At 38.5% G+C, this 14,768-nt stretch overlaps 1 protein-coding gene across 25 annotated transcripts in view; it reads right to left on the reverse strand.

Annotated features, from left to right (window-relative positions):
• CELF1 (CUGBP Elav-like family member 1) overlaps window positions 1–14,768 on the reverse strand; it is a 64,100-nt gene that overhangs the window by 15,114 nt on the left and 34,218 nt on the right. For 11 of the 25 annotated variants that reach the window (XM_031690671.2, XM_015246162.3, XM_072969942.1 and 8 more), the window contains 5 exons: window positions 13,280–13,431; window positions 4,584–4,771; window positions 3,004–3,086; window positions 2,592–2,640; window positions 256–390 (listed from right to left, as the gene is read on the reverse strand). In XM_031690671.2, the coding sequence (XP_031546531.1) occupies window positions 256–390; window positions 2,592–2,640; window positions 3,004–3,086; window positions 4,584–4,771; window positions 13,280–13,350 (526 nt within the window). In that variant the 5' untranslated portion in view covers window positions 13,351–13,431. Of the gene's footprint in view, window positions 1–255; window positions 391–2,591; window positions 2,641–3,003; window positions 3,087–4,583; window positions 4,772–13,279; window positions 13,432–14,679; window positions 14,752–14,768 lie in introns of all 25 variants that reach the window. The other 14 variants (XM_072969950.1, XM_072969948.1, XM_072969943.1 and 11 more) reach the window with 2 other exon arrangements.

Consider the following 14,768-nt stretch of genomic DNA (forward strand, 5'->3'; position numbering starts at 1 on the left):
GACAAAAACAGAGAACCTTAATACAAGGCACTTAAGTACAGAATGTAGACTCCTTAGGGGAACTGGGAGAATACTAAAGGGATCAACTGACAGGAGAAGTCATGACGAGACCTAAACATATAACACCAAACCCAATCCTCTCCATCACGACAAGACCGTGTTAGCTATAGATCACTAGTTTCCACTGGTCCCATTAAAAAAAAAAAAGATTACAAGTTTAAGACCAGTATCTTTAAATGCAAAAAATGTACCCACCACGGCTCAGGCCATCAGGTCCCCTCAATATCCGGCATTCTTCAATCTGTCCAAATGAAGAGAACATGACTCGGATGTCGTTTTCAGTGCACTTCTTGGAAATCATACCAATAAACAGCTTCCTGTCTTCCACTGCTAAGAGAGTAAGACACAGAAGGCTTGACATCATTACCACAGAGCTAGTACAGCAGTCTCTAGAGTCAGAGCTCCTCAGTCTGAATGCCTGGCTCTGTGCCTTTATACCGTATTTCACAGATTTTAAGATACACTTCCCCCTCACCACAATTCAGCACATCCTTTTATAATCAATGCTATCTTAAAATTATATTTGGAAGCTCTTAAATGAAATATAGTGGCTTTGTGATCTTGTAAAAGTTACTTAACCATTCTGTGCCTGTTTCCTCATGTGATTAATAGGATAACAGAGCTTACCTCAAAGGTACCTATAGCTAATACTCAGCACCTGTCTTTGCCTAGCGCTAAGCAAAGTTTGCTATTATTAGCAATACCAATGTACCAAAGAAGGACGAGTTTCCACACTTAACTGATAAAACAAGAGAAACAGAACACACATTTCAGTGAGGGTAATATCCACTTTCATTTTCTGATTATTCATTCTCTTAAGGACTAAGTTTTCCTTCCCAATTTGTTCATTTCCCACCCACCCCAACTCCTTTCCATAAGAAATTATACTAATCAAAAAAACATTCCAGTTAACTCTAAAATGTTCTTGTAATGCTTCCTGGTCAACTCTATTTATCTCATTTATGTACCATACTTATTTTAAAGAAAAGAACAGGCAACTCAGATGACATTACTTAGAGCACTGGACCACTATCTTACAACATACACAAAAATTAACTCAAAATGGGTTACTTGTGAGTAAGTAATGAATTAACTGGTAATGAATTAACTGAATGTAAGACCTGAAAGCATAAAACTCCCAGAAGAGTTAGACTTGGTAAGCTCCTTGACATGGGTCTTGGTGATGACTTTTTAGATTTGACACCAAAAGCAAAGGCAACAAAAGCACAAATAAACAAGTGGGGTTAAATCAACATAGAAAGTTTCTGCACAGCAAGACAAAACAAAAAACCATCAACAAAAAAAAGGTAACTTAATGAACAAGAGAAAGTACTTGCAAATCATGTATCTGATAAGTTAATATCTAAAATATATAAAGAACTTATACAACTCATCAGCAAAAGAAAAACAACTCAATTAAAAAGTGGGCAACAGACTCAAACAGACATTTTTCCAAAGTAGACATACGATGACCAATGGGGACATTAAAAAAAAAAAAAAAGCTCAATATCACTAATAATCAGGAAAATGCAAACCAAAACTGCAATGAGATATCATCTCACCTGTTAGAATGGCTACTATCAAAAAGACAAGAAAGAATAAGTGTTCATGAGCATGTGGAGAAAAGGGAACCCCTGTACACTGTTGGTGGGACTGTATGGTGCAGCCACTGTGCAAACCACTATGGAAGTTTCTCAAAAAAATTAAAAACAGAACTAGCGTATGATCCAGCAATTCCATTCCTGGGTATTTAACTGAAGAACACGAAAACACTTATTTGAAAAGATATATACAACCCCCATGTTTACTGAGGCATTACTGACAATAGCCAAGAAATAGAAGCAATCTGAGTATCCATCAACAGATGAATGGATAAAGAAAATGTAGTATTTTACACACACACACACACACAGAGGAATCTTCTTTCAGAATAAAATCTGAAATCACATCCATCCATACGCGACAACATGGATGGACCTTGAAGGCATTATGCTAAGTTAAATAACTCAGAGAAAGATAAATACTATATGCTCTCACTTATATATATAAAATCTTTAAAAATAAAAAACAAACAACTGAGGTCATAGATACAAAGAACAGATTGCTTTTTGCCAGAGGAGAGGGAAAGGAGGTGGGCAAAAAGGGCTTGAAGGAGGTCAAAAGGTGTAAGCTTCCAGTTTTAAAATAACTAAGTCGTGATCATGTAAAGTATAGTACAGAGACAACAGTTAACATTGTATTGCATGTTTGAAAGTTGTTAAAAAAGTAGATCTTAGAAGTTCTCATCACAAGAAAAAAAAATTTTTGCAACTATGTATGGTGATGGATGTTAATCAGACTTATTGTAGGGTCATTTCACAATATATACAATTATGGAATCATTATGTTACACTTGAAACTAACATAATATTATGTGTAAATTATACCTCAATTTAAAAAATATTAGAGCACAGTACAACACAGATGCCATGAGAACAGCAAACACATCAGGAAGAGACGTGACAAGGGGAGGGCTTTATAAATTTGCTTACCATTATTCTTCTCACTGTCGGCAGGTTTCATCTGTATAGGATGATGCATCTAAAAAGGAAAACACATGAATATTATCACTGCACACTGAAGGCATTCAGAAATATACATGAGGACTCTAAAGGAAATATCAAAACTAGACCCTTAAGAGTTATTGCTGAACTCATGTCTGCCTCATTATCTCTTCCCACCAAAATATCAAAATAGAATGTGAGTCAAGAAGTCAAAGTTCTTTTGGCTGAGAATTACTTTCAACCTATCTTCTTTGAAACAAACCCTTTATGTCTTCCTTTACATCAATTCCTGGGGCAGTCACCCTTTCCCCAAAATTGCTTTCAGTGTGTGCCTGCAAAGTGTAAGTACGTTCTATGTGTCAAAACCACTAGTTCCACTTACTAGCAGGAGCTTTCTTACCCCTGGGAGGACCTTCATGTTGTGAAGAGCATTCTGAGCCTCTAATGCAGCTTTTCGGGTGTAAAATGTAACAAAACAGCACCCTGCAATAAACAACATTTCATCAAGTCAAACCAGTCCTTTGAAAGCAGGTAACTCCCAGAGCATTTCCTCCTCCATGGATATACTGAGCCTTAAGAGAGGGCTGGATTTACTAAAATTAGAGGGGGGTGAAGGGAGGGAGATGGAGAAAATCTAGAGGGGTGGAGGGGGAAACAGATTATTTTCTTTTGTCTTCTTTATTGTTATAGTCTCCTAGTTTTGTTAAAATTCTTTACCTGCTCCTGTAACTTCTCTGGGAAAGATTATTTTTCTTACAAAGGTCACAGCACCATGCCATTCAACCCAGCAGACTTGGAGCACCAAGTAATATGCTGGGCAAGAAGTCAGCTACAAACCAGACGGAGGCCTCGCACTCTTGCAGCTTGTAGTCTACAAGGAAATCTATCTTTCTCTTACAAATCTTAAATTGTAGCCAATTTCTACCATATGCCTCAAACATAATCATTATTTATTAAATTCTAAAATGACTTAAGAGCAAGAGCCTCTTAATATCTTTTTTTGGACTCTTGGTTCCCATCAAATATAATTACACTTCTAACAGCATATGGCACTTGACTGAGGAGATCTGGAGATTTTGTGCTCTGTATCTTTACTGGTGATAGGAAGGGGAAAGTATGTCTTGTAAATCTTGGGCCCACAGTCCCGTAAGATATGATACAGACTTCTTTCAAAATCATTCTGCAATTAAGATTTTTGAATTACTGCATATTATATTGCCAGTCATTTTCAGAAACGATAATACTTTATATTTTTGGTTAACTATGCCACAAAGAGAAAATAATTCCTCAGCTTCTAGATCCTCTGCTATTAAGCTGGTTTCAAACGTGGCAATCACGCTTGCTCACATCTACACTTGCAGAACAGCTTTCACAGAAAATTACTCTGAAATGGGTCATTTGGGAAAATAAAGAGTATGCCTGTATATACATGGGCAAAGCTCATGTCTTGTCTACTATCAGTCTTACAAAACTTCCACCCTTCTGGGTATTTCTGGAAGCAGCTCGTCTTTTTTCTCCTGTTCATTTTGTAGGTTACTATGAACAGGTCACCTACAAACCAGTCCCTCCTAGTTGCTCAGCCATCCCACAGGGCCTCTGTAACACTAACAAACCCATGGGTACCTGGACAATTTTTCTCTTTCCACTTACCCTAGCCAAAATACTAAAGAAAATCTTATGTGATTGGTTTACTTCAACTTTATTTTTGTCATTCCATTCACAAGATCAAATGAGACACTCACCCGAATCTGTCTCTTGAATTTAGAGCTTTTGAAAAGGACTGCCCAAGAGCCAATTTACAAATTATCCTCATGATGTCATCTTAATTTTTCATTTGTAAGTCATTAAACAGGTTTGGGCTGGGAGACAGAGCTACTATAAAAAGGCAGATTTCCCCCCATGTGACCCCAAGAACATTCTGCCAATGAGAGAGAGCATGCACATGACTGAATATATATATATAAAAGCCAAAGTCTTTACCTTTGCTCTGAGGAGGGTTTTGGCTCCTATCCCTTAGGACATTGATTTCATAGACAGCACCATACTGTTCAAAGAGTTCCCTCAAGTCCTTCTCAGACCAGGTCCTTGGAACCTGGCCCACAAACATCTTGATAGCATCAAGATCTGGTTGGTCTGGATGGTCCAGGGTGCCGTTCATTTTCTTTGAGCTGCGTGAAATAAAATAAAACTTCTATTATGCATTCATGTTGCTCTCCAGAGAGAGTCCTTTTTTTCTTTAAAGGTCTCAACTGTTTCCTGAAAAGGTAGGGAAAAAATTCTACTTAATTTCACTACTTCCATTCAATTTACCAGAGTCCCCTGGTCCTCCCTCACCATGTCATCCCTTCCATCAGATCCCAAACTAAAGTTACCATTCTGATTAGGATATCCTAGGCTTTAACTAAGGAACTGAGTGTCAGTCATTCCTTGTCTAGCTTGAGAATTCTCATAAAAACTTAAGAGGTAAAGTTACTAAAGCAAGTTTTAATCATTTTTAAGCAGAGTTAACAAAACTTTTTAAAATGTCCATAAAACTACAAACGACTATTTCTTATAGACAAGATTTAGGATTCCCAATCTACACAATGATGGGTGAGAACTTTTCTTTAAATAGATGTTAGAACAGAAGTACTTGATTTCCACGGCCTAAGCAAAGAACTGAACTGACTAGAATGCTGGCCTTTCAATGTTGCTGTCTCATGCATAAGCCTCGTGCTCTTGAGTGAGGCCCTCAAATCAAAACAAAGCTTTCCCTCTTAAACTTTCACAAATGACTGCTATATAAACATAAACAATGATGCCATCATTCGAGGGTTTTTTGTTTCTAAGTTATCTAATTTACTGCTATTTCTCCAAGATTTTACTAGTTAATTCCCTTACCAACTGCAACCATTAGAATGTTCATAAATTCCTCCAATCCCATCACACTGAACCTGTAACATTCCTACTTTAATAACTTCATTCCTACCCCTGCCACTGCCAAGAACCTAGGGGGACTCCTGCACTATAAATGTTTCCACTCAGAATAAATCAAAGTCCTTCTCCTACCACCATTCCAAGATCTTATTCTTAACATTTATCTAAACCAGTAACAGCTTAAACTTCAAGTAGTTAGTATGCTTAACTTTTGTTAGTGTTTGCTTAATCCAGAAATCACATCATCATGTTCAAATGTGTCATATTCTAATAGTTAATCCTAAATAAAATGCCACTTTTCTTTAAAGGAAAAACAATAGTTTTTTTCACCACTGCTGTCTTCTGAATAGTATCTGAAGATCCCTGAGAATGCTGAATCTAGTAGTTCAACCTCTGTCTCTTAATTCCTAAATCTCCTGTAGCTGAATACAGGGGGTATTCTCATGTCACCTTTGTGGAATCTAGCACTAACTAAAAAGCAAACAGACCAACCCTTGTTGCTGTGTCTAGAAGGTTTCCTATACTCTTCAGGGTAATTAGTCAGTTTCATCAGGACTCAAGCAGTACTAAATTTCCACCTGTATTATAGTATTTATCACCTGCTAGTATAATCTGTCTCTATCTACCTCTCCCAACTAGACTGGAAGCTCTTTAAAGGCAGAAACTGTTTTATTTCCTATTAATTCTTACAGCCACACCTGATATGGTGCCTGGTTCAAAGTAATTAGTCAGATGTGGGATGGGAACTTCTTCTCAACAATTCCCCCTATTTAAGCAACTAACCTTGATAAATGAATGCTGTGCACAAAGGCGGCTCACAAATTAAAGAGCATCTATTATCTCCTATGATTATTTGACTGTCACAGGATCAAGCTACATTTTCTTCTCCCTTTTTAAGTGTTTTTTAATACATTGTTTTATTGGTTTTCCTTTATTAGTTTATAACCAAGTGTGGCAAGTTGTTGTAAAAATTTAATGTAGCTGCTTCTAGAAGCCTAATTCCAATGTTCTAACAGAAATCATGCTACCATGAATTTTTAAAAAATCCTGTGACTAGTGGGAAAAAAAATCTGTGTCACTTCCTACAACCTGTCCCTAATAACTTTACCAGTTTTAATATCATTTTATTAAAATGTTGCTAATCTTCAATCATATTTCTATTCCAGGAAGAGTTAACATAGAACCCAAATAAATGGTGTATCAGAATATGTTCTGATGATAAGGAAACTGACAGCTATTTTTGAAAAGAGGTATGCTGTTATTAGTTTGTATTACATTGGAGGCAACTGCTCTCAGTTTGTCCCTTCCTTCTCTATCTGTGTGCTGTTTCTAAACTTTCTATATCACTGTATAGTGCAAAAGCATAAACAGTCAACTTATGTGAATTGTGATTTATCCAAAAAGTTCAGTGGAGACTCAGCATTCTAGACAAGCATCTTTACTTTCCCTTTTTACTCTCCAAACCTCTCTCCATTTCTTCACATCCACTTACTCCATGAACCACACTTCCCCCAGTGTATACCAATTCACAAGCCAGAAGAATCTCCCCCTTTGATTAGCAGTGCTAATCAAAATGCCCAAGGACCAGGGGCAATCTTCAAATTTAACCCATCAGAAACTTCAACAGCAGTCAGACTGCATAATTTTTTGTATGTTCAATCTAATACTAAAAGGATATGCAAAATGCAAACTTATACCTCATTATTTTGCTTTTCTATGAAATTATTTTATTGTATTTTACAAGTTGGGTGGTGGGACTTGGTCCTTCACTAGTTTGAGAAGCATTTTTAGAGCAATTTATAGCAAATATCAGGGCAGGCTCAAGATACAGTGGACATCATGTAACTGGAGTCTGGAGTTATGCACTGACTTACTTCTTCCTCCAATTAATACTGGCTTCTTACTTACAGGCCAGGCACAATGGGTACTATGTGAAATGTGGTATACAATGAATAAGGAAAACATGGGGTATTTCTTTGGAGCACATGAAGACCGAGTTAGAAATAAAAGTGCCAATATCAACTAGAGATAAAAAAAAGAGAAGCAACCTCATGTGTACCTAGGTAGATGTAGTAAGTGGTCACAAACTTTCTCATTAACTGTTACTGTGTCTGAAGAGATGAGCAACAATGCTCTTCCATCCTCAACCTTCTGCTACTTCCAGTATGCATGCTGTCCTTAAAAGTAACCACTATGTTAACAAGTCACCTGGGGACAAGACTCCCAGTATGATATGCCGAGGATTTCACAATATCCAGGTATGGCATTTACTCTACAGATCACTAAGTACATTCTCAAATTTGTTCCTTACCTCCCCACTGATGGAGAGCTCCCCATAGTCAGTGATCATAAATTATATTTATTTATTATGCCCACTCAAGAACCAATGAATTCAGCAGCTCCCTGGAGAAGTAGCTGTACTATCCCTGTCATTCTGAAGAGGAAAGTCTGTGGAAGTACTGCCAGTACTTCCAGAAGTACTGACCTGGGAGTAGGATGGAAGAGAGGAAAAGCAGGGCCTGCAGCAGTGAGGAAAGAGATAGGACAAGAAGGCAGCAAGTATTTCAGGGGACAGGCATGGCACCAACTCACTTCTTTTTATGTTTCTGACCCTGGCAGCAACTGGAAAATCATTAAGAATGAGAAACTACTAAGAGATGAGGACCAGAGGCTGCCCTGACTACCTGATTCTCAATGGGACATGCCATAGGAAAATGAAACAACCAATGTGGAAGAGATAGGGGAGCGAAAACAAAAGAGTTTTATTTTCAAAGCACTCAACTTTACAAAACTCTCAAATCCTCTCTCCTCTTTCTCCTTTCTTTCTGTCAACATTCCCAGCTCCAGGCCAAGCTCAGAGGGCAGAGTTAATGTTCTATCCCACTTCTTTCCCATCCCCAGGCCCCAGATGACTAGAATCGGGAGTGGAACTTAACCCAGCAACTTGATTCACTGGCTAGCCAGGAACCTAAGACTGTGACTTATACTTAAAACAGAAATATAGGCCTGGCCAATCAAGAATTCTCTGCAGCTGCACTGAACAAGACAACAGTCACTAGTCACATGTGACTATTTACACTTAATTTTTAAAATCCAGTTTCTCAGTTGCACTAGCCACATGTGACTAACGTCTACTGTACAGGACAGCAGAGATGGAAGAACACTTTTAACATCACAGAAAGTTCTATTGCAAAGGACTGTTCTACAGAATATGGAACTGGTTAATAGAAACGGGCAGTCAGTGGTGAAGTCAGAAGTGGAAAAGCTGCAACTAGGGACAGCATGAGTTAAGGTGACAAGATGAAAGGGCAGTGGCAAGAGATAATAGGAGTCATGCTACAATACAGATGAAGCTTGAAAGTACTGTAAGCTAAGTGAAAGAAGCTCATCACAAAAGGCTACATATTGTGTGATTGTATTCATATGAAATGAATATACAAACCTACAGAGACAGAAAATGGCTGCCTAGAGTGGGGACTGCAGGGTCAGGGGAAAGGGAGGAAATGACTCCTAATTAATGAATACGTGGTTTCTTCTAGGAGTGAGGAATGTTCTGGAATTAGATAGTCACAGAACTTCGTGGATATAGTAAAAAAAAAAAAATCACTGAACTGTGCACTTTAAAAGGGCAAATTTTTGTGTTATGTGAATTATATCAATTTGATAGAGCGAGTGAGCGAGAGAAATCAAGACAGCCTGGGAGGGCAGTGGCAAAACCAAGCCACGCTGCAACCAAAGTTACACGGTAAATGAAGAGCAGAAGCAGCAAGCAGCACATGCAGAGAGAGAGCAGAATGCATGTCCCGGGGTCAGAAAGATGGCGTTTCTGGGTCTGCTAGCTGTGGAATTCCTGCTTATATTATAGCCCAGCCCACTTGTCTCCTTACAAGAAAACCCTTTCATGTATTCTTGAGTGGGTATTTGTTCCTTGCAGCCCGACAGGCCTACAAATATTACCTTCACATCTGTTTAAAAATCATTTCCAAAACCTCTCACTCCTTTTTTTTTTCCACTCTCTTCTCATTACCTGTTGACCTCCATCTGTTTGTTATACACAGAGAAAAATTTTAAATACTTACCAATCCCTCCACCTCCCCAGCAGGCATAAATACTTGTTGCATCCCAATCTCCAGCCACCACCCAACCCTACCAGGTCCTCTGGCTCATAATGTGCTGTGAAAAAACTGGCACAGAAGAACATCAGAATGAACTGGGCTCAGAAACACTGGTCTGAATTACCTACCAGCCACTGGCCAGTGAGAACAAGCCTAATACATCTAAGCTGGAAGAAAGGAATTTTCACTTGGATAAAGCAAGATCTTCCTGTTAGCTGACGTGTTAGGTACTAGAAAAAGCTATCAATAAAGGTTTTTAAGTCACCATTCAACAACAGAACTGTGACAATCTACTTGTGAAGGTTTTCAGCCTTCTCCCCTGAGGAAGAGAGATGTCTGGAGATGTCTGGAGACCTTACCGCAGACCTTACTCTAATTATTTAAAAAAAAAAAAACTCACAGTGCTTGTCATTCATTCACCTGTACTTCCCAAGCGTCTACTATGTGCCAGATACTACACACTACAAGGTGCTGTAAGAGTGGACTGCACAGTACCTGTCCTGGAGGCAATGGCACTGGACAAGTGGAAGGACACAACTATAATACCCTACCAGTGCTTTAACAGATATATAAAAGTTCTGTGAAAAAAGTGACTAATATGGTTTAACTTATTTAGGAGAGGCAATGTATGTGCAGGGATTTAAGCTGAATGAAATGATTTAATGAAATGATTTAAGCAGCTGGCAGAAAAGCTATAGAGCACAGAGGTATGAAAGCCTAAGGGGTGATGGGGAAATAGTAAAGACTCAGAAGGGACAGGAGAGAAGAGTGAGATAACATTAGAAAGATAGGAAAAGGACGTGAGAAAGTTAGGGGAAAGTATGAAAACATTTTAAAGATTAGAAAGAAAGAGAAAATACTAGAAAATCAGTGAGAATAAAGAGACTGGAGAGACCCAGTAAACAGATTTCCATGTTATACTGATAGGCCTAAACTTATTCCAAGATTTTTAAACAAGGGGTGATTAGGTTTGTCTTTTAAAAGACATTTTGGCAATAATCTAGAGGAGGAAATAAAGTGGGGAAACATGGAGATCAGAAGGCTCTTGCACAAACGAGCTCCTAAGATTAGGAACAAGTCTCAAGCAATGCCGAGAAATTTTGACAGCAGGATCCACTACAACTAGGAGATGACTGGATAAAGAAGATGAAGAAAAGAAAGATCACTCTCGGTTCTAGTACAATCTGGGGAATTGTTTTTACATGAAGAGACCTCCAGATGGAGGTATCCAATGGGCAGTTGTTAGAACAAAGTCATGGAACTCAAAGGACATGTAGGGTATAGATATAAAAATCTGAGAATCAGAGATATAAAAATCTGAGAATCACTGCCCCCTTAGGCAATGGGAAAGCTACGAGGAAAAGGTCTGAGATACAAACCCTAGAGAACACCCATGTCCTAGGGTGCAAGTAAAGTAGAAGGAACCAGTGGAAGCTGAAGAGTATTATTTATTACAAATAATAAGTATTTGTAAGATCTATTACTACCACAGTATGAATAGGAACTAGGGATAAGGTCCCCCCAGTCATTCCACAGCTCCTCTAGCAATTTTTCTCTGTTTTAAAGAAATTTTGGAATAAATATATTGCTAGATCATATTCTCAGGAAATATCACTTCAGAGAGAAAACTACTCTCTTGATGTCAAGTCTACCGCTAAACTAGTACGAATGAAAAGAAAGGCTGAGAATCCAAGAAAGAGGTGGCAAGCAGACACCATTCTCTAGAACTTTCTTCTTCCCAACTCTGTGGTTTCAGTGTGCAGTGCCCATGGGGGTGAGCCTGAGGACTTGCACTAATGAGTAGAGTTGACTGTAACTGCTCAATGACACTTGAGACAGCCAAGTCTAGGGGGCAAAAATAAAGAAAAGTATCATTAAACTTAGGCCCAAGGTTGATACCAACTGTCCTCAGGCAAGTCAGTTATAGCCTCTCTCAACTGGGTTTCTTATCTGTAAAATAGGGACAATAGCCTATGCCTAATTAACCCCACAAAGCTTTTGTAAAAATGGGTGACTAAAACAAATGCAAATGTACTTGGAAAAAAAATGTTCTAACAGTGTACTCCCTGATTACTTCTACTCAGAATGTCTATACTATTCAGTCCATTAGTTCTCAAACCACATGGGACGTCATTAAAATACAGATTCTTGGGCCCATTCTAGCTTAAGAATATCTGGTCATGGATCCAGGAACCTGCATTTTTATGTTGGAGGTGACTTTCATGCAGTGGTCCATGATCCAGATTTCATGGGATACTGACTTAGTCCAACCTCATAAAAGATGAGCAAACAAGCTGAGGTAAAATGCTGTATCCAAGGACTGAACACTAGGCAGTGGCAATGCACAGAGAGAAAGTGTTACAATGAAAGATAATTTGAGCCACGACATCCTATTTCTAGGGATTATATACCTGGTACGTGGGAATACTTTTATTATATATTGTCTTTATGATGGCATTCATTGTGATTTCACTTGCAATCGATTGCTAAAATTTTATTTTAGCAGAAAAGAGAACTCTCATAAAAAGACACATCTAAATTACCATTATTTTGGAGACTACAGAGAAGGCTTTAGAATCTACTTCAAATGAGCAAGCAAACTAACTCTGAGGCCCCCCACAAACTATTCCACAAAGAACTGTTCAGAATCTGCTATTACCACATCTGTTACACCTAATCCCAAGGAAGACTGATTTGCACATGGAGGCCTAAACTCAAAGACATACACTACCACCTGTTATCTAGGGAATATTCTACCATTTAATATTCTTGACTTTGAACAACTGAAGGCTCTCTTCCTTAGGTTCTGAGATACTTTGAAATCTGGTTAACGTAACTGGAATCAGGAGTTAGAAGTGTATTTTTCTCTACAAAGCCCAGAATTCAGGCTCCCTGTAGCTACAGCTCAGAGCCAGGTTGGTATTTTAGCTGCATACAATGGCAGTGTAACTTTTTAAACAGTACTGCAAACTGATTAGGTTTCCCATTTCTGTGTTCAAAATTTATTTAGGCCAATTGCCAATCAAAATTAATCCAGTTTTGCCCCTTTTTTGGGGGGGAGTACATCTGATGTCCTCAAAATCATGTATTGTGTTGCATTTTCAATTAGACTGGGGGTGGGGGGTAGAAAAATCAACGTTCAGGATTAGTTTACATGTCAATACAGCATTCCGTATATACTACTAAACACACTTCTAGCTACCGGTTTCCTCTGTAATATGAGTCTAAAAATTAGATCACTAGAAATAAACAAACATACAAATAAATGAACAGCTTTCCAAAAGATTATTTCAAATTTCATTCCTAACTCAAAGTAGTAACGCTATGGTTTAAAAAAATATCTTGGAATCTATCATTTGGGAAAATCACAGCTTGAAGGGATTGGAGCCAGCACACTTGAGCTGATGTTGCTGCTCATATATCAAATGCACCTTTGTGTATAAAACTTACTTAAAGCCTAAAGGAAATCAGCAGTAATGAGAGAGAATCAGACTACAACAGAAAATAACAGTAGTGTGGACTTTGGCTTTCTTACCCAATTTTTAAATTCCTTTTTATAAGGAAAGGGACCTGTTTCATCAAATAACAAAGAAAACAGCCCAGTTCCTCTACTTAGGATAAAAATTAGACAACAAAAATACTTACACGGGACTGGAATTCAAAGAGCAATGATCCACCATCATTTCTGGAAGGAAATCCAACTTAAACGCAGCCATCACCTCACTCTCCCCTTCAGAAGCCAATGATATTAACTTGCTGCACTTGTCTGATCCACAAATATACACAGCTTTAGCTTCCTGGGCCCCACAAAAAACACAAAGTGGAAACAGGAGCTCAGGGAAACCAGCAATAAGTGCCACAGAAACAGGCAGGACTGGGGAAGGGAAAGGGAGTACTGGATTAAAAGGGGGATGTGACCATGTGAAGGGAGGCTCAGTCCGGCACACAATGAAAGTGCTGATGTGCCAGGCTTGTTTTGTGTGATTTTCCCTGGCGAAGCAGTACTAAGTGCACTGTCAGATAAATAGAGTGTCAGATCCATGAAGATAGCAGTGGCTAATAGAGCAGAAGAAACACAAACTTGTTTCACATCTTCCAAACTCCTCCCTGCAAATCAGTTTTTGAGGACCTCCAAAGCCTGAAACTACCTGAAGCAAAAGAAAAGGGGGGGAAAAAAAAGCTCACTTCATGTGGTTGAAAATGTATTTAGAAAGAACTGTGTTGTTAGCTTTGGTCTGAATTTATTTTCCATGTGCCAAAGACAGCAATGAGCACACTGCTTGGGTTCCAAGCTAACCTCAGAATGGTCATTTAAGGAGGAATAGCTCAGACCAATCATCAGAAGCAGGCCTGAGGCAAGCTGGCTGAAGAACTGGCCACCAGAAAAACACTGCTCTCATTTGACTACCTGCACTGGACCTATCTTGCTTTCTTGACGGTGTTAAGAGCAAAATGTGGTACCTAATGGTTTCTCAACAGAGTGAAGGACTTTAAAAATTGCTGTTTTGGTGACATACATTAAGTAGCACACAAGGCAAAACTTCTTTGCTAACTGTGAATCTTATTTTGCCAGAAAATTTAAAAAAGTAAAAAATACAAATGGAATAGTATATTCTACCTCTTGATAGAGTACAAAGAAACAATGTCTTGTCAGTAGTTTGACCTTTCTAAAAAAATGAAAAACAAAAGTCATCACAGTGATAATAATGAAAAAGAACCAGAGCCTGCCAGGGACAAACACTCAAATACGTAAGGAAGGACAGAGGAATGTAGACTAAGTCTCTTCATTCTCTACCCTCCTTTAAACTATTGCTAAAACCAAGATTAATGAATGCATAAAAATTCTATTATGGGTGAGCAGTAGAGATGGATATACTTAGCAGTCAAGGCAGATGTGGTACTCCCGTTCTCAATTTAGCTCTACATCCCTCCAAACAACAAATGGTGGCATTTCAATATTTAGGCAGTGACTCTAAAACTGTATCTCTGAAGGCTTCCAAATTTCACAGGCCTTCTTTCCATTTTTATCATTAGGGTTGCCTTACCTCAAAGATTTCACTTCACTCAAGCTCAGTTCACAACACAGGGAACTTTGAAAAAAAGAAGTTATGTTCAGCCTGTAAAGAGGTAAACG

Source organism: Vicugna pacos, chromosome 10, assembly GCF_048564905.1.
Source record: "Vicugna pacos chromosome 10, VicPac4, whole genome shotgun sequence".
NCBI lineage: Eukaryota > Metazoa > Chordata > Mammalia > Artiodactyla > Camelidae > Vicugna > Vicugna pacos.